The sequence below is a fragment of the Podarcis tiliguerta genome (genome assembly GCF_965153285.1).
Source record: "Podarcis tiliguerta genome assembly, chromosome: 2".
In the NCBI taxonomy this organism is placed as follows: Eukaryota; Metazoa; Chordata; class Lepidosauria; order Squamata; family Lacertidae; genus Podarcis; species Podarcis tiliguerta.
This window is the reverse complement of record NC_139535.1, coordinates 91,881,524-91,905,485: the sequence shown is the minus strand read 5'-3', so window position 1 is coordinate 91,905,485 and position 23,962 is coordinate 91,881,524. Positions and strand designations below refer to the sequence as shown.

General features: G+C 45.6%; 1 protein-coding gene and 1 long non-coding RNA gene across 8 annotated transcripts in view; one reads left to right on the top strand and one right to left on the bottom strand.

The window, feature by feature from the left end:
* The first annotated feature begins 1,099 nt into the window (after positions 1-1,099).
* The window catches only part of TMC6 (transmembrane channel like 6), a 30,328-nt gene continuing 7,465 nt past the window's right edge, over positions 1,100-23,962 (top strand). For 2 of the 7 annotated variants that reach the window (XM_083430171.1, XM_083430172.1), the window contains exons 1-15: positions 1,100-1,234; positions 7,461-7,592; positions 10,450-10,574; positions 12,549-12,680; positions 12,837-12,995; positions 14,111-14,216; positions 14,616-14,709; positions 17,307-17,561; positions 18,282-18,478; positions 19,673-19,817; positions 20,662-20,817; positions 21,289-21,461; positions 21,916-21,997; positions 22,549-22,646; positions 23,092-23,187. In XM_083430171.1, coding sequence (XP_083286297.1) covers positions 7,537-7,592; positions 10,450-10,574; positions 12,549-12,680; positions 12,837-12,995; positions 14,111-14,216; positions 14,616-14,709; positions 17,307-17,561; positions 18,282-18,478; positions 19,673-19,817; positions 20,662-20,817; positions 21,289-21,461; positions 21,916-21,997; positions 22,549-22,646; positions 23,092-23,187 — 1,874 coding nt within the window. In that variant the 5' untranslated portion in view covers positions 1,100-1,234; positions 7,461-7,536. Of the gene's footprint in view, positions 1,310-1,356; positions 1,772-3,063; positions 3,227-6,646; positions 7,236-7,460; positions 7,593-10,449; positions 10,575-12,548; positions 12,681-12,836; positions 12,996-14,110; positions 14,217-14,615; positions 14,710-17,306; positions 17,562-18,281; positions 18,479-19,672; positions 19,818-20,661; positions 20,818-21,288; positions 21,462-21,915; positions 21,998-22,548; positions 22,647-23,091; positions 23,188-23,962 lie in introns of those variants that run through there. The other 5 variants (XM_083430173.1, XM_083430174.1, XM_083430175.1 and 2 more) reach the window with 5 other exon arrangements.
* LOC310672694 lies at positions 10,583-17,300 on the bottom strand. Its single transcript, XR_014508728.1, has 3 exons — positions 15,794-17,300; positions 14,885-15,455; positions 10,583-12,310 (listed from the first exon to the last, which is right to left on the bottom strand). It is a non-coding gene; the product is annotated as an uncharacterized lncRNA (long non-coding RNA).

Here is a 23,962-nt window from a genome sequence, read left to right as displayed (position 1 = left end):
CCCTCAAGTTTCCCTGGAAATCAGCATTTTGTTTACATCAGGGATAGGGAATCTGGGGCCCCTCCAGACGTTATTGGACTACTACTCCCATCGCTCCTGACCATTGGTCATGCTGGCTGGGGCTGATGGGAGTTGGAGTCCAGCAAACACGCTGCAGAGCCACAGGTTGGGGAGGGCTGATGTAGCAGGTCGAAGCTCGCAGACTGCACAGTGCAGTCATAAATATATTTACTTGGAAGGAGATCCCACTGAGTTCAATGGGGTTCACTCCTAGGTTAGCAAATATAAGGTTTCAGTTTTAAATTGGTTCAACAGACATTTCCTCTTCCCATGGAACCTGGGAATAGTCCTGAGGGAGAATAGGTTATTTGACAGAGTTGTTAGTGCTGTCTCACCAAACTACAGTTCCCAAGATTCTTTGGGGAAATAGAAGCTTGTTACTCTAGTATAAATCTGATATAGGTTGCAGTGTAGTATATCCTGTTAGTGAGGCAAGCATATGTAGAGTGAAGTTTCTTGTAAAGTGTAGCTATGCAGAAACCTTCGTTTTAGGCAACTCAGACCCCATCTGAACTTTACATCTAAAGCATTATCACAGACCTTCCAAGTGTCCCTATTTTCCAGGGTCCCTTTACCCAGTGAATTCTGGAAATTGTGGCTCTTTGAGGGGAATAGGGGTTTCCTAACAACTCTCAACACCATTAAGAAGCCACAGTTCCCAGAATGCTTTGGGGGAAGAAATGACTGTTTAAACTGGTATCATAGGGCTTTCAATGTACTGTATAGAGCAAATGTGGCCTTTGAGAGGATGATGATGGCGACGAAAAGAGTGATCAGTACATCCTTTCCCATTATACAAGGCTCTCCTTCCTGAGAGCAGACATCTAACAGTGGAAATATGCACACATAGTAAGCCATACCATAATACAGTAGTCCTCTCTGATAACTCAGGAGACTTGGGCTTATTTGGTAGGAACGCGGCCCCTTTGAATAAAGGAAGTTGTTGACTTCTTTGCAAGCCGCCGTTCAATACAAACCTAACCTAGGAGTTTGCTCCAGGTAGATGCTGGAGTGGGGCAGGACTACATCTCCCAGCGTCCTTTGTATAACAGGTGAGGCGCAGGGTGTGGTCTGAGACTGCCGAAACGGGACAAAGGAGACCTTGGAGGGGGAAAAAAGTTTTCTGAATCTTGTGGCTAAGATTCTACTGATCAAAACCACAGGATCCCACCAGGTTAGTGAGTAAGATGCCGCAGAAAGGCTGCTTGTGACTTGCTGGACTGAGAAATAACTCAGTTCCCCTTGTTTTGTAAGTACTGAAACATTTTCTTACATTGTTATTGCCTCTGATGATCTGCCGCTGTGTTCTGAGCGGGGATGGGCTACAAACTGAGGACTTTTCCTGTGTCCCCGATGCGTAATCGTTCTGATTCTCAATAGTCTCAGCGTGGGAAGGTAACAAAACTGCTCTGGAAGACCCGTGACCGTCCCTTCTTCTCACACCCACTCGGTTGTACATGTAGTAGAAGTACGGCCTCTTAGATTCTCTATCGTGTTTGGCCAAAACGCTTTCTAGCCCATCCTTTATGGTTCAAGAGGGAATAAGATGCCCACGGCGCGCATGTACACAGAAGCAGCTGCCTTTGCTCCCTTCCTCATTCTCTCCCTCCAGGCAGCAAGGGGAAATAAAGAGAGAAAGGCAATAGAGCAGCTTAGTTTGCTGCAGGGTCCTAAAACTAGTGCCTCGCCAGGAGTCGTGGGCTGGAATCAGGTATGTTTTGTTTTGATTTGATTTTTTTAGTAAAAATGAATAAATCTGCCTTTCTCTCTATTGAAAGCCTTCAAAGAGGGGATGGGGTAAAAGCAGAAATGGGGTACTCTTGGCATGATGGGCAAAAGGTTATCCAGTGGGACAAGGTGGTGTGAAGTTATTAGATGTGCAGCTATTTCTTTTAGAAGTTCTAAGTCACTGCTGCACACAGGAAAGCTTCCCTTGCCTCAACCGAAGTATTGTTTTATTTACTTGTAGCAAAATGCCCAAGACATTGCTAAATATAGTTCATGATGAGAAATATAACATAGCTGCAGTAATTATACGGAAATTTTGGATGCAAGATAGCTCTGAAACCTTTTATTTTCACTATAACATGATTTTAAAGTCAGCCCCTGTGACTTGGTGTGTGTGGAATTTTTCTAGTTAGTAGGGTTAGCTGGGCCCCACCTTTCATATTCCACGTACCCTACTGGAGCACTTTCAAACAATGAAAAGTAATGCTAGGGTCACAGGCAAGTTTACTTGCAAGAAAATGCCAGTGACCTTGGCTGACTTGCTTCCGAGTAGCCCAGGATGTTAAGCGCCAAGGTAAGAAAGAGGAATTGGGTTGTGGTGCCTGGACTTTTTTTTCAAAGGTAGTGTTTTCTGCCAGAATGCCAGTGTGATTGACAGTCTCCTTGTTCTGGCAAGTAAATGAGGTGATAATGTTTGTGACAGATTAGCATAGAGGAAGTTTGGGGTTGAGGAAAATGAGCAAAGGCTGGGTACTGCTTTCCTTTTCTTTGATGTGGTCCTTGTTTCAAAGTGGCAGTTTAAATGGAAACTTTTCATTAAAAGTTAAAGGTTGTTTTTCAGCTGACTAGAGATATTTTGTTAAATGCCAGTGTGCTTTACAAATTAAACCTATACTCCTAGGTAATTATATACTGTACTGTATATGATTTTAGTTGGGATGATCCTAATAAATTGGATATTCTGCTAAGTGGTGCTGCTTGCTAGGTGTGGGTGTGTTGTACTCTCCTTCGAGTGAGGCTGTGAAGGCTGTTTTGATTAACTCCTGCATTTCAGAATTTACCGCTGTGCTTCTCTGACTCCTCCTGGGCTGTCCTGCTGTATCAGACCAGATAATATGAAAGAGCTGTTTGCAGAAAAGGAATAGGGGGAGGGTGGAGGATGAGGCTGCAGCCTGTGCTTCTTGGCACAGCAGAAGCAGAGATCTTTGGAACACTTTCTTGGCCCTGCAGGCAAGCCTTGGGCATGCAGCAGTTCTATTGTTTCCACTGTTTCAGAAGCTGCTGTGGAGAGAAAGTAAGAATGCAAAGGTATGTCAGGATGGAAGCATGCCTTTGCCTTCTGCCAGGGAAGTAGGATGCGCTGGGCTAGGCTCTCTCTAGCCCTGGAAGCATGAGAAATTTCATGGAGTTCAGAGGTCTTCTGGGTGTCCTTACACTGGTAAGTAAGCTATCTGGTTTGGGGATGAGAATTACCAATTGCACTAAGGGCACATCCTGCCAGCTTTCTTTCTGCATTCCTATTTGGGTGCTGAATTGGCAGTGCAAAAAGTGTTTTTGAAACAGGCACTGTTTCTCTGGGGGCACCACCCTTCTCACTGCAGGAAGCCAGATGTGAGCCCTGCCCTTGTTAACTGGCAGGTGATTAGTTCAGTCCAAAAACCCCACTACATCTGGAATGCAGCAGCACAAAGGCACCAGAGCAGTGCTTCTAGTTGCTTAGCCAATCCTGGCTCTCATGGGTGACCATCCTGAGACTGCTTTGATGTTTCATTTAGGACAGGAGGCGGTGAACCTATTTCCCTCCAGATGTTGGACTCCCAACTCCTAGCAGCCCGAGCCAGCATGGCCAATGGTCAGGGATGATGAGAGTTGTAGTCTAGCAACATCTGGAGGGCCACATGTACCCCCTCCAATGTTCTACGGTTCCCACATGATGGTCCTGACCTGCCCATCGTCCCCTGCATGTGACCTAGTGTAGGAGGTTTCACTCTAACTGAGCAACAGTAGCTTTAGCTGTTCTGGTGTTGAATATGGGCTTCTTGGTTCTTAAGAATTCATACAGGAAAGCATACTTCCATATGGAAGAAAGCACAGAAGCATCATGTGACAATTTTACATGTCTCCATTTCATCCTAATATATACCCAGTGAAACAGATGCATGCAGACATCACATGTAACAATGTGCACATGAGTTTCATCCTTTTCCCTGCATAGAACTGTTCCTGTTCCGGTGAATGTCTAGGAATGGGTGTGCAGCCCAACCCGTTATCTGTCCAAACATGCCCACAGGCTGGGTGAGCAAAACACTCTGAAATTCCTGCTGCTGGGGGCTGGGAGGAGAGGCCTGAATGTACTGCGATTAACTCTTCTATGTCCAGTGGTGGCCATGCCTGTTGTAATGATTCTTCTGCTGTGTGGCTGCCAAGAAGCGGTAATTAAGCCACCACTGAGATTTGTGTTGAGTTAGAAGTGGATGCAGCTGCTCCCCAACATAACCCTGTGCATGCTGTAGTAATGAGAGTCTGTGTGTGCCCCCATACTGTGCAAAATCATTGTTTCTCTGTGATTTGGCATTTATTCCAAGAAGGGGGAAAGAATACTGCCTCCGGCCATTTGCATAGTTAAGAGTTCATTTACACATGCATAAATTTGACCGGTGCCTGCTGCCTAGTTTTGCAGATGTTAAATGAAAACTGGCCATGGTGCAAGTCTACTTCAGCCCAAAGAGAATAGTCCTATTAAAAATGGGGGAATGCATAAAGTATGGCTGGGGAGGTATGTGAATGTTTGGGATATATAGATGCTCTCAAAACCAAACTGCAGGAGACGGCTGTGACTCTTTGCTTGGACAAAGGCTGTAGCAAAGGCCTGGCATTCTGGCATTCTATTAGGCTGATGTTAAAGCATGCTAGGAGAAAGCATGCTAATTTATATGGGGGCAGGAAAAGGGTTGGCAGCCATGACTGGGCAAACAAATGCCTTTTGTTGCATCGTTGCTGTACCAGCTGCCTGGCCCCCTGCATTCTGGTGAGAAGCGAGAGAGTGTAAAGCTTAGGGTTTACATACAGGCAGCTTACATGCCACACATTTAAAGTTCCCCATGAATCCCTGGAACTATAGTTTGTTAAGGGGCCTGGGAATTGTAGTTCTGTGAGGGATGAACTACAGTTCCCAGAATTCTTGGCAGGGGTGGGATGTACTTTAAATAAATACAGTGTTAACGCAATGTAAATAAGTGGACGATACTTAACATTGATTGACAAGAGTGTTTATTTTTCCTTTTTTTGTTTGTCTCTTTTTCTTTCTTCTTCTTTTTCTTTTGCTATATGCTTTTTGTTTTCTGTGGAGAATTTCAATAAAAAGCAAATAAAAAAATAAATAAAAATAAATAAATACAGTGGTACCTCTAGATACGAACGGGATAATAATTAAAACACAGCTCCTGGACATTTTAGCTGAAATTTCTTTCAGGACTACTTGAAGGAGAGGAGCAGAGCATTTTGCTGTAAGACCTGCCTCCATCAGTACTCCTAATACAATTCCCCTTTAGCCAAAAGAGAGAAGTTGATGAATAATGTTAAGCAAAGTCAAAAGAAAGGCCCAAGGGTGGTTCAGGGAGCTGTAACTGTGAGGAAAGCTTGGAAGCTCTGGGTGGAGGCATGGTAAGATGGTTCTGGCCTATGGAAGGCCGAAATGAAAAGAAGACAGAACAACTTTTGCCACGTAGAAAAAGCCTGAAAGAGCCCAAAATGTCAACAGGGTGAGGAGAAATGAGTTGGGTCAGCATATAATAAAGAAAGCTCTAGAATAATTTCAGTATTTAAGCAAGGCTTCCTAACTGTGAGATGAGTCACTAACAAAAGTTCCCATGGGAGTGCTGCATTCCCATAATAAATATCTCTCACAGATGGTCTGAGGAGGGGCCATAGCCCAGTGGTAGAATGTCTGCCTTGCATGGAGAAAGTCCCCAGGTTCAGTCCCCAGCATCTCCAAACAAGGTTGGGTAACCTGTAGCTGGCACCTGCCGTCATGGTCCCTGGTTGGGGGTAATAGTAGTTGTGGTCTAGCATTGAGGCACCTCTGGTCCTCCAGATGTTACTGAACCCCAGCTCCCATTGTCCCTGCCCGTATTTCATGCTGGCTGAGGCTGATGAAAGATAAAAGTTCAACAACGTCTGGAGGGCCACAAGTTCCCTCACCCTTACCTAGAACAACGGGGTTACGGTTTCAAGAAGTAAGGGCACTATACTGTTGTTGTTTTTCTTCTGCAGTATTGATGTAGGCTTGTGAAATAACGGGTGTCCCTTGCACCAGGCTCTAAAATTTGAGACTTCCTTCAAAGCAAAAAATATGTTGCAACTCCTCCTGAACTGAGCGACACAGGATGAACGAAGTGATTTCCTGGCTATGGACGTCAGAACTATGGGCAACCATGCTCAGCTTTTATCTTGTGTGTAAACACACTTCAGGCATCCAGTCATTTATTTCCTTCATTCTCCCATGTGCCCTAAAAGCTTCAGACTTTTCCTGGAACCTGAAGCAGGAGTTCCTGGTGTTTCCTGTCAGGCAGGAAGCACCAGCTGCTTTGTTTGCTGTAGTTCTCAGTGCACTGAAGCAAGTGAGGCGTTTTGTGAGGGAACTATTTAATCCATGGGTAGGCAAACTAAGGCCCAGGGGCTGGATCCGGCCCAGTTGCCTTCTAAATCCGGCCTGCGGCCGGTCTGCGAATCAGCGTGTCTTTACATGAGTAGAATGTGTCCTTTTATTTAAAATGCATCTCTGGGTTAATTGTGGGGCATAGGAATTCGTACATATTCTCCCCCCCAAAAAAAAATATAGTCCAGCCCCCCACAAGGTCTGAGGGACAATAGACCGGCCCCCTGCTGAAAAAGTTTGCTGACCCCTAAATTCCGAGTGATGATGAGGGACTTCTATTCCTCTCCACCCTTACGAATGTCAGGGTCAGGCTCTCCTTATCCCTTGGAAGCCAAGCAGCTTTTGTGCACTGAACTGCAAAGAAAAACCCTTATCTCCCTGGCAACATGTGGCGACAGCTGGTGTAGTCTGATGAAGGCCGAGGCAGTCAAAATAAACTTTAGTGAGTTTGTCTGCTCCCAGAGCAGTGCGGGCGGATGTATGAGAAGCACCTGCATGTGGGTGGGTTCAGGAGAAGTGCTCCCCTGCCCTTTCAGTCAAGAGAATGGAGAAAGCCACTCTTTTTCGCCCCTGAGCGGGTGGAGTTCTGACTGTCCTGGAATCTGCTGCTCTGTGTGTGTTATCTCAGTGGTGAAATGCAGAGCAAGGTCACTGCACCATGCTGAATTGCAGCCTTTGTCTCGACCTCCGTTTCCTTCCTCTTCGCAGTGTTTTGCTCCTAGCTGACTGGGCTGCTGTGGCGGTAGACATTTGCCTTCTGTTTAAAAGAGTCTTGCAGCGGGAGTTGAAGGTAGCTTTGTGTTCCTGGTCTTCTGGTGGTCCTTGTAGCACAGGGGCAGCTCATAACTCCAGACCTAGCTTTGCTGTCTGTGGGAGTCAAAAGGATTAAGCCAGATCAGTCGTACTAGCCTCAAAAGTCTGTGATCTCATGTGTAGCAGCGCTAAGCCCCAAAGTGGGGCCACCTCAGCAGAAGCAACTCATCGGTGACAGGATCCTTCTCTCACTTGCATTTAGAAACGCCGTCGGACTGAGCCATGAAGAGGCAAGCAAACCAGTAGGCAAGCGATTGGTGCTGTTGAGGGAGGACAAGATGTCTCACACGGTGGCCTTCACCTTTCCTGCCACCGAGAACAGGGAGGCTGCCAGGTGAGTGACAGTATTTTAAATGATGTAAATTAATGAAAACACACTCGGGCCTCACTAACTCCATGGTGTTGGGGGTATTGAAATTGCCAATATGGGTTTTTTTGTTTTTGTTTTTTTGCCCTAAACTGTCTTCATCCTGAAATTTGGTATCTGTGTAATGCTTTAGAGGGGACGTGGGTGGTGCTGTCGGTAAAACCTCAGCGCCTAGGACTTGCCAATTGCATGGTCGGCGGTTCAAATCCCCACGGCAGGGTGCGTTCCCGTCGTTGGGTCCCAGCGCCTGCCAACCTAGCAGTTCGAAAGCACCCCCGGGTGCAAGTAGATATATAGGGACCACTTACCAGCGGGAAGGTAAACGGCGTTCCGTGTGCTGCGCTGGCTCGCCAGATGCAGCTTGTCACGCTGGCCACGTGACCCGGAAGAGTCTGCAGACAGCGCTGGCTCCCGGCCTATAGAGTGAGATGAGCGCACAACCCTAGAGTCTGGCAAGACTGGCCCATACGGGCAGGGGTACCTTTACCTTTACCTAATGCTTTAGAGAAGGGATTACGTAACTCAATAGGTAGAGGATCTGCTTTGCATGCAGAAGGTCTCATGTTCAATCCCCAGCATCTTCAGGTAGGGCTGGGAGGGTCCCAGACAAAACTGATCTAGATGGACAGGTGGTCTGGTGACTTTAGTCAGTATAAGGCAACTTCCTGTGTTCCTGTTCCAAGGCATCCTAGTCACTCATGCCTTATTTCCCTTCAAATGGAAGACTCAAAAGATTTTTCCAGAAATCTAAATGCACTAACCTGGCAACGAGGAAAGTCTGAAAGAGGACATGATTGTTCTCTCTTGTGCGCAAAACAGAACCCAGCTGGTTACACCACTTCCTTGGTAACTAGGAAGTTGAAATGTGGTACCCTGATAACCACAGAAGTCCGAAGGGGGGGCTTCCAAGGCTCTCCCTAGAAGCAGGTGGCAAATAAATATACCACAAGGATACTTCCAGGCATGCACAAAGTTCTGGACATCCCATCTATTAGAAATAGGTAAAGGTAAAGGTACCCCTGCCCGTACGGGCCAGTCTTGACAGACTCTAGGGTTGTGCGCTCATCTCACTCTAGAGGCCGGGAGCCAGCGCTGTCCGCAGACACTTCCGGTTCACGTGGCCAGCGTGACATCGCTGCTCTGGCGAGCCAGAGCCGCACATGGAAACGCCGTTTACCTTCCCGCTAGTAAGCGGTCCCTATTTATCTACTTGCACCCGGGACTGCTTTCGAACTGCTAGGTTGGCAGGCGCTGGGACCGAACGGCGGGAGCGCACCCCGCCGCGGGGATTCGAACCGCCGACCTTTTGATCGGCAAGAACTAGGCGTGAGGCTTTTACCCACAGCGCCACCCGTGTCCCTTCTATTAGAAATAGCTGGACATTTTTGTTCAAAAGATGGGGCCTGAGGGATTTACTTCATTGTAGAGGATAGATTCCAGCGCACAGTGAAGCAGACCACACATGTGAAGGAATATTGGGAAGTTATTCAGATTCATCTCTCTCTCTGTGTATATATATGGGGAAGCACCTCCAGCAGCATCTATGTTTGCAGAATGCAAGCTTTCTTTAATGGCATTAGAAAAAATTTACTGGGACAGGCAGGTGGTCTATTTTAGTCCTTGGCTCTAAAATTTATGCAGCTGTGCACAAGTTGGGAGAAGCCTGCAGCCAACTGCACAGAGCAATAATAGAGTATTCCACCACGTATGTAATTGCATTCATCCCCAGCATGTTTCAAAACAACAGGAGGATGCTGATCACCCTACCTAAACTTTTAAAATGTTGCTTTCCTTTCATAAAAATTGTCTGAAATATATTCTACTTCCCATCGCTGAACCATGTGGCAATGAGTTCCACAGTTCCTTGCAGTACAAACGGCAAAGCTTTGAACTGGGAAACTAGAGGTACAGGATTTATGCACCTATGGGTTCTGCAAGAAGAGGGAAATGGTGCATATAGATTTTATTAATCTTGCCTCTGAACTAAGGCACTTCTCAAAATCCTTTTCATTAGGTAGAGTGAGGCAGCCCCCTCAGGTGACAGGTGCTGGGGGCAGCAGCAGCAGCCCCCTGCTCCTCTTGAGCTTCCCCTCACCTAGCCATTCCTGACTGTTGTCATAGGCCCACTCTTAGGTCTGTTGCCTTAGGTGTGGTGGAGGTAAAGGTAAAGGGACCCCTGACCATTAGGTCCAATTGTGACTGACTCTGGGGTTGCGGCACTCATCTCGCTTTATTGGCTGAGGGAGCCAGCGTACAGCTTCCTGGTCATGTGGCCAGCCAGCATGACTAAGCCGCTTCTGGTGAACCAGAGCAGCGCACGGCAACGCCGTTTACCTTCCCGCCGGAGCGGTACCTATTTATCTACTTGCACTTTGATGTGCTTTCAAACTGCTAGGTTGGCAGGAGCAGGGACCGAGCAATCGGAGCTCACCCCGTCGTGGGGATTTGAACCGCCGACCTTCTGATTGGCAAGTCCTAGGCTCTGTGGTTTAACCCACAGCGCCACCCGCATCCCTGTGGTGGAGGACCTGTGTCTAAAACTGGTGGTCCACAGTTACTGCTTTGATGACTGATAATAAACACTGCCTTGTGGGACATCTCTATTCTTAGGCTCTATATACATCTGCCTCCTAGCATTATCCTACACATGGATCCAGTTGGGAGTTAGGATGCTGTCTTCTTAGGCAATGCACCAGCTTAATGCTTTAGTTGAAATTCCTGCATTGCAAGGGGTTGGACTAGATGGCCCTCGGGATCCCTTCCAACTCTACCATTCGATGATTCTATGAATAATTCTGGATCCTGGTTCTCTGTTCCCCCACAGCCAGGACATAAGTCCTTACGATGAAGGTGCTGTGCACGATTCCTTCCACCAGCTCATCGAGGAGCAGAGCTGGCTGGCTGAACAGGAGGAGGTGGAGATGCAGAATCTGGCTCCCAGGGGCAGAGGTGAGACAATGTGACTCAGTGTTGAGAATTGCTGGGTGGATATCATCCCTCTGATTGCTTCAGGGAAATAGCTGTGATGGAGTGTGATTTGTGTGGTGGAAGTAATTTTTCTTGATTCTGCTTTTCCTCAGAGGCCAATGTGGTTGTAGAGCAGGAGAAAAACCTGGGGAAGAGTTTTGATGTAGCTTCCAAGTTCTCACTTAGAAAGTCAGGGTTGACAGATATTGCTAAATGCACAGCGTCTTAATTTCAGAACATTTTAGCCTCCACTAAAGTGCAGGTGTGCTAAAGCTAATCAGAATTGTTTTATTTGTGAAAAGCTGATTTTGCAATCTGTATGTAGTGAAAGTAGAATGAGAACAAACTGTTATATTTTCACGTCTTTTTTTTTAATTCAATTTTCAGCCAGTTCTTTCTTCTACAACAACCCTGCGAAGTAGGTTAGGCTAAGACATGGTGACAGTGACCTTAATGACTGAGTGGGTATTTGAACCTTGGTGTCCCTAGCCCTAGCCTGGGCCTCTTAACAACTGCACCACACTGGCTTGCAGAAGCCGGTGAATTTTACCCAAAGCAAAATTCAGTTACTTTGGCAAATGCAGTAGAAACAGCTCTGTCTGTTCCTTGGTTAATACTGTATGATATTTTTTCCAAGGGAGACTATGCAGCTAACACTGCTACAGCACTCAAAGACGAGAGCATTGGTACCATGACAGAGACCTTCAAATAGTCTGAGATGTGTATATAGAAAGTGCCCCTATGTAAGTTATAGACCCTTGGTTTTGTTCTCTTTACTCAGAAACTTTAGATGTCTCCAAGACATAGTGATAAGAGAATTTTGGAATTGTGTGCTTTAAGAACTTCCACATATTTCGGCTGTTTTGTTTTGTTGTTTATTTGCAAAATGATTTATATAAAATACCAGTTGTAATTGTGACATTAATTTTTGTATTTTAAGCAACCTGTTATGCTACATGAGTGAACCAAATTATTGGATACTGAAGAATGAAATACAAATAACAAAACTATGAATTCATGAACTTGCAGACTAAGAGACAGATTTGGCAGTGAACTTGTGAGATTCTCAGATGTGATGAAAGTTGAGATGTTTTTGGGTTGTTGTTGTTTTGTTTGTTTTTTTGCTTTTTTGTTGTGCTGAATATTAATTTCACTCTTCATGTGTTTTCGGAAGCCTCTGGCAAGAAACACTGGGGGAGATTTCCCAGCGGTATAGACGACTCAGCGTAGATGACAAAATGTGCCATTTAATTTAATTTAGTTTATAATAATCTCCCAAGGGCTCCTTGAAGCTTCCTTTGTTAACAGCATTGAAGCTGTGGAGAACTCAAAAGGTGTAGAAACCAAAGAACCTAGACACACACACACACACACACACACATATCAACGCAAGGATGGGTTTCCACAACAATGCAATGTCTCAGACCATCAGGAAGGCAGCATAATTGCTGTACCATGCATACAAGTTTCACATATCTGTGAATAAGTACATTCTATTAGCGCACCTAATTTTTGCCATCTCTGGCAAGTGGTTGGGGCCTTCAGGGGAGAGAAGAAGGAAGTTCCATTGTGCAAATGGAAGTCTGTTGCACTAGCAGAACTGGAGTGTTGCAATACTATTGTTCATTAAAGATTGTCATATTTAATGTTGGACCAGAGGGGTTGTATGCCTGATTCAACGTTTGTTCTTAAGTCTGCTGTGGAACAAAAGGTTGGTCCTGAACTGAGGTTGGAGAGAGAAGGCACAATAAGTTCAAAAGTGGTAGCAAAGTATTTAAAAGTTCGAAAAGCACTGCTTTTATTTAAAACGAGGGAGCATGCACGGAACTGGAAATGAAAAGTAGGTAAGGAGGATCCCTGCTCCAATGGAGCGGTTCTCAGGAGCTTGGCCACACCCCTTCCACCTCCGTACCCAAGACTATGCAGTAAATCATTTCGTTCCTCCCTTCCCTCCAGATAATCTGGCCTACACGGTTTCTCCTCCCCGCCGGACTGAGGCTTGGGAGGCAGCAGGACAGATGGCAGAACATCCGGACTTCTCCTCAGCCACTCTGCGCATCCTGGCCAGCATGCCCAGCCGAACTATTGGTGAGTTGGAGCAAGCCTGCAAGGAAGTGCCTTTGCAAGAGGCAGAGTCTCAGAGTTAAGGCTTTTCAGCGTGGGGCACAAATGATAGGGACTGAAAGTTCTCCATGGTATCAGACCAGGAGCCTTCCTCTCATCTTCTTTCCCATCCTCTTGCAGGCCGCAGCAGAGGAGCTGTCATCTCCCAGTATTGTAACCGCACTGCCCGGCTGCGCCGGAAGAGCACCCGCGCCCCTCTTCAAGAAGTGTCCCGCTCTGCGCGGCCCAGCATTCGGCAGCTTGATCTAGACCTGGATTCCAGCCATGAGGAAGAGGATAGTAAGTCCGCTATGGAAAGCTTGGGGAGCTGGGCATGTTTAGCCTGGAGAAGAGGAGGTTAAGGGGTGATAGGATAGCCATGTTCAAATATATAAAAGGATGTCACATAGAGGAGGGAGAAAGGTTGTTTTCTGCTGCTCCAGAGAAGCGGACACGGAGCAATGGATCCAAACTACAAGAAAGAAGATTCCACCTAAACATTAGGAAGAACTTCCTGACAGTAAGAGCTGTTCGACAGTGGAATTTGCTGCCAAGGAGTGTGGTGGAGTCTCCTTCTTTGGAGGTCTTTAAGCAGAGGCATGACAACCATATGTCAGGAGTGCTCTGATGGTGTTTCCTGCTTGGCAGGGGGTTGGACTCAGTGGCCCTTGTGGTCTCTTCCAACTCTATGATTCTATGCATACTCTGGCAAAAAATTAGAAGGGGCCGTGTACTCATTGTGCAGCTGTCTGAGTGATGAGCATTTTAGGGAAATAATAATAATATTATTTTATTTATTTATTTATTTATTTATTTATTTATTTATTCATACATACATACATACATACATACATACATACCCCACCCATCTGGCTGGGCTTCCCCAGCCACTCTGGGTGGCTTCCAACAAAATATTAAAGTATAGTAATCCTTTAAACATTAAAAGCTTCCAATAATAATAATTTATGGTCGCTGTTCTGTGCATATGGTTCACCCTTCCAAATATTTGCATCATTAGAACAATTGGATTTTTTCACCAGAGCAGGTGGGGCAGAATACCTTTCCAGGCCAAGGACTGCTCAGAGGATCAACTACCATAGCCCTTCAAGGCAGCATTATCATGTTATGGCCCTGTCTCAAGAAAATGTACAGGGGGTCAGCCTTGCCAGGAAAGGCCATGGAACAAACACTTTTCCAGAGCTGCAGAATCCAGTGTGTGGTTTATTTCTTGTTTTCTGTACGACTTGTTTGTTTTAATACCCAGTTCAAAATGTGTTAAGGAAGGGGAGCCAAGGAGGTACTTTTTTCTTTTTGACATTTTCTCTCTTTCGCCAAAATGCCTGCAATTGGAAATGCAGCTGAGTTTACCTCATCCAGCAGTGGCCTTTAAACATCCTATATACTTCCCTCCCTAGACAAACGCAGCCTGCTGGTGAAAGAACTCCGGAGCCTGCCAGCCAGCCAGCGCATCAGCATGCTGAGAACAATGCCTCTAAGCCTGGGCGAGAAGTGCAAGCTGAGGTCAGTGCCTTTAAGCCATTTCAGCACTACTAAAATGGGCAGGAATGATATTCAGTGGCACTCACCCTGTGCAATGCCCTCCCACCAGATGTCAAGGAAATAAACAACTACCTGACTTTTAGAAGACATCTGAATGCAGCCCTCTTTAGGGAAGTTTTTTAATGTTTGATCTTTTATTGTGTTTTTAATATTCTGTTGGAAGCTGCCCAGAATGGCTGAGGAGGCCCAGCCAGATGGGCGGGGTATAAGTAATTAATAATAATAATAATAATAATAATAATTGCAATCAAGGGAGCAGTTGGTGAGTGTGCTGAACGACATGAGGAGCTAGTACTTCTCATCTAAAGAGCAGCTTTTTGCAATGATTCTATAAAAATCCGTTTGTCTGTCCCTTTGTAGGCAGGAATCAAGTGGGTACTCAGGCACCTTGATGAAACCCAAGACAAGAGCTCCTTTGTCACATTGCAGCCGGCTTAAATACCACATCATCATAGTAAGTCATGAACTTCACCTGCCCTGCATAGTCCTGGGCCACATCTGTGCCATACCTTTAAAACACTTTAATACCCCATTATTATTATTATTATTATTTACAATAGAACAGCATAGCACCAGCCCTTTCCTTAAAAACAGTCAGTTCCCAAAAGCCTGTTGGGAACTGGCTTCACCTTCAGGCAGAAGGACAACAAGGAGGGAGCAGGTCTAGCTTCTCTAGGGAGAGAGTGTCAAAGTCTGGGAGAAGCCACTGAGAAGGCTCTCTCCAGCGTCCCTTCCAAGCGTGCCTGTGAGGATGGCGGGACTGAGAGAAAGGCCTCCCCTGAATATCTCGGAACCCAAGCAGCGATTCATGGCTTCCTGCAAAGAATCCTGGGAACTGTAGTTTGTTACGGGTGCTGAGTGGTATTAGGACACCTCAGTTCCCCTCACAGAGCCACAGTAGTGGTTTAGCAATCAATCCCTCTTCTTGGTGAACCCTGGGAATTGCATCTCTATGAAGCATATAGGGGTCTCCTAGCAACCTGCAGCACCCTTAACAAACTACAGTTCCCAGGATTTGTTTGGAGGAAGCTGTGACTATTAAAGTGGTATACTACTGATTTAAATGTATGCTTTAGAAGTAGGCCTGGAAAGGTCAGCCTGCTTTGGCACCACCAGCTGCCCCTAGAAAGAGAGAAGAATCTCTGCTTACGCCCATTGAAGGTGCTGCTAAATGAGGGCATAACTTTACCAACACCCTTTCTAGATACAGTGATCCGTTCCGTGAGTCTCTTCGTCTAGCGGTTTTTTCGTCTTGCGAAGCAAGCCCATTAGCGGATTAGCGCGATTAGCGGTTTAGTGGCTATTAGTGGCTATTAAAGGCTCAAGGGATTAGCGGATTAGCTGCTAAAAGGCTATTAGCAGCTTAGTGCCTTAGAAAAAGGGGGTGGGGAGTGGAAAAAAAACCTCAGGAATCGCAAGACATTTTCGTCTTGCGAAGCAAGCCCATAGCAAATTCGTCCTGCGAAGCACCTCCAAAACGGAAAACCCTTTCGTCTAGCGGGTTTTCCGTCTTGTGAGGCATTCGTCTTGCGGGGCACCACTGTACAAGGTTGCCTAATTGAGGCCAATTCTTTTCATACAACTAATGAAATCCCTCATTTGTCCATACAACAGCTTCTCAAGCACTTCATTAGTACAGTGGTACCTCGAGTTACATACGCTTCAGGTTACATACGCTTCAGGTTACAGACTCCGCTAACCCAGAAATATTACCTCAGGTTAAAAACTTTGCTTCAGGATGAGAACAGGTACCACTGTATATCTATATTGTGAGGAGAAAAACAGACTCAGAGGCCTCTCTGAGAAGAAGTGTGGCCTCCAGAATCTTCCTTGCATAGCTGTGGAAATATCCATCAGAATCCTTCTAAGAAATCCACGGGGTATTTAAGGATTTGAGTCGGCCCTACTTTTGCCAGTTACGGAGTTTATGTTAATGCCATCAAGGCATTAAATCGTTTAGGAGCCTCTTTCTAAGTTTATTCTAGTGCCGTTAGAATGTTGTACTCAAGGCCTGGCTTCAAATTCCCACTCAGACATGAAGCTCTCTTGCTGACTTTGGGCCAGTAGCTTGACCTACCTCACAGGATTGTTGCGGGAATGAGATTTTTTTTTCGGGGGGGGGGGGGGGGAATCATGTACATTATCTTGACCTCCTTCAAGGAAAGGTGGGATAGAAATGAAGTAAATAGATAATGGAAGACTTTCTCTTCAACACAAGTTCATTTTTGGCTCTGCTCGCATTTTGAGAAGGCACCATGTTAGGTTCCAAGCTGGGCTGGGAGAGGAGGCACTTAATATTCTTATGACATTCTTACTGTGCCACATGCAAAGCAAATATTTACTCATTTTGTGCCGCACCCCAGTGAGCTAGAACATTGTAATTCACACTTCAGAGATTGTGGCCCAGTGGTTTGCTCAAAACAGGCCGTGACTGCATGTTTCACATAATGTAGTGGCTCCCAAACTTCTCCCCCCGACAGACCACTTGAAAATAGCTGAGGGTCTTGGTGGAACCACTTAATGGATTTTCTGCCTGTTGTGGCAGCTGCAGTTCCATAGAATTCAAAGGGTGATACGATACAACACAATATAAGAAATAAGCGATGAAAAGACAGTTAAAAATTAATACGAATATCCAATCTGATTGATGTGGCATCTCCCATCTTCAACCACAAATTCATAGATGCTCAGCAGACCCCCTGAATGAAACTAGCAGACCACAGTTTGGGGACACGATGACACAATGGATTGCAGTGGATTTACTTATCTTGCCAAGGCTAACGGGAAGGAGTCCAGTAGGGTTGGGCTGGATGCTTAGTCAAGTGTAGCTCAGGTGCTTGGGAGTCAACTAAATAGTTGCACTAATGCAAGGGGATTTCCTCCCTCTCCTTCTCCTCTTGCACATGACCTGGACCCTCACCAGGACATGGAACGATCTGCTTAACTGTGTGTTGGTGAAACACACCTGTAGGGCCCCAACCAATGGCTTGCTGAAAGCTACCATCTCTTCAGCTGAAGGGCTTCTCTGATCAAAGGCTGCTTTCCCTGCAGGGGTTCCGGAATCTCTGGTACAGCCTTCTGTCCCTCCGTCACACCCTCCAGCCCTGGCATTATTCCCTCAAGCAGATCAGCGGTCGCTTTGGGTCCAGCATCCTCTCCTACTTCCTGTTCCTCAAGACTTTGCTCATGTTCAATCTCTTCTTGTTTCTGCTCCTGCTGGTCTTCGTGGTTGCCGTGCAGGCTGCTTACCCTCCTACCACACCCAACAGCAAAGCCTTCACAGGGCTTGAGCCCCTCACTGGAGCGGTAAGCATTTGTCAAATACATCTGATGTCCCTTTGCTGCCATTGGAATAAAGCAGCGTACTTCTAATCGTGGCATGTGTGGAGTGATATTAAAAGCGGGGGTGAGTAAACTGTGGCCATTCAGATTTCCTAGGAGTTTGATTCCCATCAGGCCCAGACAGCACAGGCAGTGGTCAGGCACGATAGGAGCTGTAGTCCAGCAAGATTGGGAGGGCCACAAATCCCCCATCACAACGTAAAATATGACTTTCTCCTTATTCCAACACTACTTCTGGAAACAATTGCACAGCAGAGGTGTTTGCTTAGCCCATGAGGGTTTTAAAAACCCCAGACTCCTCTGAGAAGAAATGGGGGAATTGTGAGTACAGTGGTACCTTGGGTTACATATGCTTCAGGTTACAGACATTTCAGGTTACAAACTCTGCTAACCCAGAAATAGTACCTTGGGTTAAGAACTTTGCTTCAGGATGAGAACAGAAATCGCGTGGCGGCAGCACAGAGACAGCAGAGGCCCCATTAGCTAAAGTGGTGCTTCAGGTTAAGAACAGTTTCAGGTTAACCTCCGGAACGAATTAAGTACTTAACCCAAGGTCATCAGTGTCATCAGTGGTTGTGTCAAGCATTCATGCGTGAGCCATCCCCATGTTGCTGTGCCCAAGTTCCTTGGGCAAAGAGTAAAGCACTTGAAGGACTGGAAACCATTTTTCTCTTCTCCTTGCAGGGCTACTTCAACCACACATTGATGTATTACGGCTACTACAGTAACTTCACACTGAATGACCCCTGCGCATTCAGCCCTAACAGCAGCACAAATTGCAGGCAGGGCAGGCCTGTCCACCTGCCATACAATATGCCACTGGCTTACGTGTTAGCCACCGGTGTCTCCTTCTTTGTGACCTGCCTTCTGCTGGTGTACAGGTGAGATGATACGGGTTTCAGGAGTTTTCTTTGCTTTTTCTCTTACACAGGACCTGTCCTCAACCTTTTCATTTTGTCTTTCCTTCTTGGTTGCATTTAAAAAATGTCTAGGTATCTTCCATATTCTGCATCCTTCCTGATTTTTTACAATTCCCTGAAAATAATATTAATTTTGTTATTTATACTTCACCCATCTGGCTGGGTTTCCCCAACCACTCTGGGGAAAACAGAGGTGCTGGGCTCCAAATAACACTTCCTCATTCCCATCAGTATTTCTTACTGCTTTTTTTTGCTGCAGTCTGGTACACCCAACCTTCTCAAACCTGGTATCCTCCCATATAATTATAAATTCAGCTCCCCATCATTCCCAGAAGGCAGAGCTGATGGTCAGGGATTGTGGAAATTGCAATCCAGCAGCATTTTGAGGCCTCTAGGATGGGAAGGATTGCAGCAGCAACAACAAAGCAATCAAGAAGGGTTCATAATTGCCATTCAAATGTGATAGCATATATTGCAAGTCTAAATAGTAACATATTTTGTTAAATCTGCAGTCTTGTAAGCAGTTTACAAGAAATGTTAAAAATTATAATAGAACAGTTGAAACATATTTTTAACGATTTTTTTATTAAAAAAACTGTTCAAAAGATTTAAACATGTCACCATTTTACAAAAATGATTTAAGCAAGCAGCAAAAAGAGCACAGCAAAGGTGCCAGTCTGGTGTCAATAGGCAGGGAGTTTCAAAGCGTTGTTGCTACCGTGTTATAAGATGGATTTCTCAGAGCTGCAGAAAGAGTATTACGTGGCAGCCACAACAGTGTCAGAGTAGTTGAGTAGGCATATAAAGTAAGATGATCCTGCAAGTAAACTGGTCGCAAGCCCTTATGGTTTATTATGACATGTGAACACTAATAATATCTGTTTTAAGGTCTGCAATCCAATGCAGTATTTATCTGGGAGTAAGTGCCATGGAACATGATGGGACTTACTTAACTCAGGCAGTGTCAGAATCTCTCTATTTTTTTCCTTTCTTTTTTTTGCCAGATGGTCAACAATCTGGTATCAGAAAGAGTGCAAATAACTTTAAGAAATGAAAAAAAAAATCATGAAGGGTCTTGCTTGGAGGACTTGATTTAAAGAAAGTATTTCTAACACAAGCAATCTTGATTGACGGTATCTTCTCCCTTCTTCGCAGCATGTCCCACTCCTTTGGGGAGAGCTACCGTGTGGACAGTGCATCAGGGGACCTGGCAATCAAAGTCTTCTGTGCCTGGGACTACAAGGTGATCCAGAAACGCTCCGTCCGACTTCAGAGTGAAAACATCTGCACTCACCTGAAGGCAAGTACTGAGTGTGCCAATTCAGGCTGTGAAAATGCAACAAGCTTGGTGGATAAATCGGTCTCCCTGGGAAGGCTGAGTGATGGGGCTCTCGATATCCCGTGCAGCAGGATGTTGTTGTTGTTGTTGTTGTTGTTATTAATTATTTGTACCCCACTCATCTGACTGGGTCGCCGCAGCCACTCTGGGTAGCTAGATGTGAGAAGGTAACAAGGCATTTTGTACGACACTGAATATAAATAGTGCAGCGATATCTATGCCATGATGCTCATACCTCTCCAAACTGTATAAACTTTTCCTGAGAGATGATGCCACATGGAAGATGGAGTTTGCTTGCTTTCTGCTGCTCAGAGGGTAGGACCCAAACGAATGGCTTCAAGTTACAAGAAAGGAGATTCCAATTAAACGTTAGGAAGAACTTTCTGACATTAAGAGCTGTTCAACCGCGGAATGGACTCCCATTGGAGGTTTTTCAGCAGAGTTAGGATGGCCATTTGTCAGGGATCATTTAGCTGTGATTCCTGCATTGCAGGGCGTTGGACCAGATGGCCCTTGGGGGTCCCTTCCAACTCTACAATCCTATGATGATGATGATGATAACAGCTCTGATCTGCTCTTTTGTACAGATAACCTCCCCATATTACAGAGCAGATTACAGTCACACTCTTTGATTCCTTTGAACTCCCAGGTGCCTCTCCCACAGATTTATCGCTGGCTCCTTTTGCATTGGGTATATTGCCTACCCCTAAGAAATGCAGATTGGCCACGTAACTAGGAAGTCATGTTGCAGCCCCTGTCCTCATGTATCACTCAGGTGGTTGTTTTTCTTCTTTTCCTTTATCAGGAATGTCTGGCTGAGCGGCGATCCAGGTCTCGCCCATTAAACCTGTGCAAGAGACTGCAGAGGCTGGCAATCCTACTGATAGCCTGGACTCTGTCTCTGGGCATTGTTCTGGGATGTGTCCTAGGAGTTCACTACTTCTCTATATACATTTACCAGGTGAGATGGCTGCTCCATTGCCATCCAAGGGCCTGATGTGTTCTTGGCAGCAAGCATTATCTCTGATTTTCTGGGTCTGTGGCAGGGACTCCTTAGTCTCTTTGGGGAAAGAGGCCATTCACTGGGCTCACATGAGGCCTGCCTTCCCCAGCTTTGGGTCCCCAGATATTCTTGGACTACAATCCCCATCATCCCCTGCTGGCCTGGGGTGATGGGAGTTGTAGTACAACAGTGCCAGCTTTCTACTTGTTTCTTCCATGAAAGGTGGCCACTTTTCACTGTAATAAACAGGCAGATGTAGATTATTATCTCCTGCAATTTCCCAGCTTGAAAGTTGTGATTTCAGTGATAGTCATAAAGGATGCCCTGTGATACTTATATCCCGTTCCTAGAATCTAGAGCTCTGTTTGCATTGAATGTGGGGAGTTAATAAGAATTGAACAGGTAACCCACGGTGCACCACTTCCGCAGGTTCATCATGAGAAGCTCTTGACAAGCAACTACATGCGCAAAGAAGCCCTGCTCCTGGCCCTGCCTCTGCTGGTGTCTCTGATTAACTTGCTCATCCCCTACATATACAACCTCCTGGCTGCCTGGGAAAAGCAGGAATCTCCCGTCCTAGAGGTGTATGTCGCCATCTGCAGGTAACACAGAGCCTAGCAGCTGAAACAGAGGAGCATGTTGCTTCCTCTGCATTTTGTGTCCAGGTATTGGCGTTGGTCCTCCATGCCTGAATGTGCTGGCGATAGCTTTTTCCCTACCTCTTTACTCCTGCCAAGCAGAAGAACAAGAGAACTAAGTGGATCACACTTAAAGCACATGGGTTCCGCCAAAGAATCCTGGGAACTCTAGCGTACCCCTTACAGAGCTACAATTCCCAGCACCCATTTAAACAAATTCATCTCCCAGGAATTTTTTTTTGGGGGGGAGCCATGTGCATGCTGTGGATGTGACCAGATTCTCCAGGTAACATTCTGGCAATTGGAGGTGGAGTGGGTGGGTTTAGTCGATCTAACTTGGAAACAATTTTCTTCCTCAGAATATTGTTTCTTAGGAAATTCCTTTCCTCTTTTTCTTTCTTTTTGTTTTTGTCTTCAGGAACTTAATTCTGAAGATGGTTATCTTAGGGTTGCTGTGTTATCACTGGCTGAGCAGGAAAGAGACGACTTCAGAAATGGAGGTCAGTGTGAATTTGTGGCAAGTGAAGGTGCTGCTAGGACATTTCCAGCAACTGCTGGTCTTCTGTGGTTTTATCATACTGAACCAAGCCAGGCACACAAAAAAGTGGCTTTGTGTACTCGGATGGTTCATAATTTCCAGCAAATAGCTCATGAGAAATGGGAAAGGTCTTTGCAGCAGGAAACCTTTTCTGGTGCTTTGAATAACCTTTTAAACTTTATTTATGCCAAATATTAGTTTCTTAAATCCGTTCATTGGGCATGCTAAAACTGGAACAATGCAAAGTATCTTGTGGAACAGGAGGAGAGTTGACCGGCTGCAGCAAAGGCAGGCTGGCGTTGCTTTCCCTTGTTTTAACCTGCAGCAAATAGAGCCCTGCCCCTTCAAAAGCAAGAGGCAAAATGTCATCTTTTTGCTGGCACGTTGCACATAGCAGGGATGGACTCAACTTCTGTTGCTAGGGATGTCTGAAGCAACAGCAGACAGAAGAAACTGGTTGGCCAAGAGCTCCAGAAAGAGAAACACCTCTCCATTTTGCCCATTTTTCCACAGTGCTGGGAGAACTTTGTGGGGCAAGAGCTCTACCGCTTGGTGGTGATGGATTTCATTTTCTGTCTCTTGGACACCTTCTTCGCAGAGCTGATGTGGAGGTAATTATCAGGCCAATCCCTTTCCCAAATGCCAAAACTTACTCTGGCAAAGCTCTGCTTTGCAGTTCGGACTGACTGGGGTGGAATCTAGACACATACAAAAATGCTTTTTAAAAAAGCGTTTTGAAAAATATATTGAATTTGCCATAAGCTCACCAGCACCATCTAGTTTCACATTTGTATAATGCACTTATAACATTGTATCTGCAACTGTATATCTGTGTCCTGGGTTGAATCCAGTAAAGTCATTGCATAAATAGAACTACTTCAATGGGCACAATGGAACATCTCCTTCCCCTACACCCCACAGAATCTGCTCCAGAGGGTTGGGGAATCCTCAGAGCAGATGTGAGCAGAAGTTGTCCCCCTTGTGCAATGACTTCATGGGATACAACCCAATCTCTTTCTCTCTCTCTCTCTCTCTCTCTCTCTGACTACTACTCAGGGTTATTTTGGAGAAGAAGCTACAGAGTAAGCGGAGGCCTGAGTTTGACATTGCTCGAAATGTTCTGGAGCTCATTTATGGACAAACCTTGACCTGGTGAGAGATGCCCATTTCCATTTTTTTGCTGGGTCACTCCTTTTCCATTTCCATATTCATGTTATAGTCTTATGTTCTGCTCATCCTGCAGATAAAAGCACCAAACTGTTTTTGAAGGCGGCAGAGGATCTTTAGATCGCATACATTTTATTTAAAACATCTACACCCTGTCTCATGTGAGCTGCTCAGGGTGGCTTTTAGTGCAATGACATATGTTAACAGAGGAAGCTGCCTTGTACTGAATTAGGCCACTGGACCACCTACTTGCTATCGTCTACACTGACTGGCAGGGGCTGTCTAAGGTTTTCACAGCCTTACCTGAAAAAGGCTGGGACTTATGCATGCAAAGCATCTTGTTCTACCTTCGAGCTGCAGGTTCTGCAAATAGCAATCCTATTAAAACAAATATCAAGACCAGCAGTAAATTAAACAATCCTAATTAACCACTTTGAAGCAGGAAAGCTTTAAATTTCCTTTAAATCTCCGCTGCCACAGTCTTTCAGGTACTGCTGCACATCTGCACCTTGTTGTTGGTTGTTTATTTGCAGTATTTTTACCCTATTTTATATCATTCAAACTTTTAAAATAGGATCGCCACACCACAAAAACATGCAATGGGCTGGAGCCTCTAGGGTCAAGCACAGCTCCTTATCATGGACCCCTTGTAGCCCATCCATCTCCACCTTCAATCTTTCTGTGCATTCATTTCTCTGCTGAAGAATTCCACCTCCTTTAAAAGCCAGAAACTAGATTGAATAATGTAAAATACTTCACA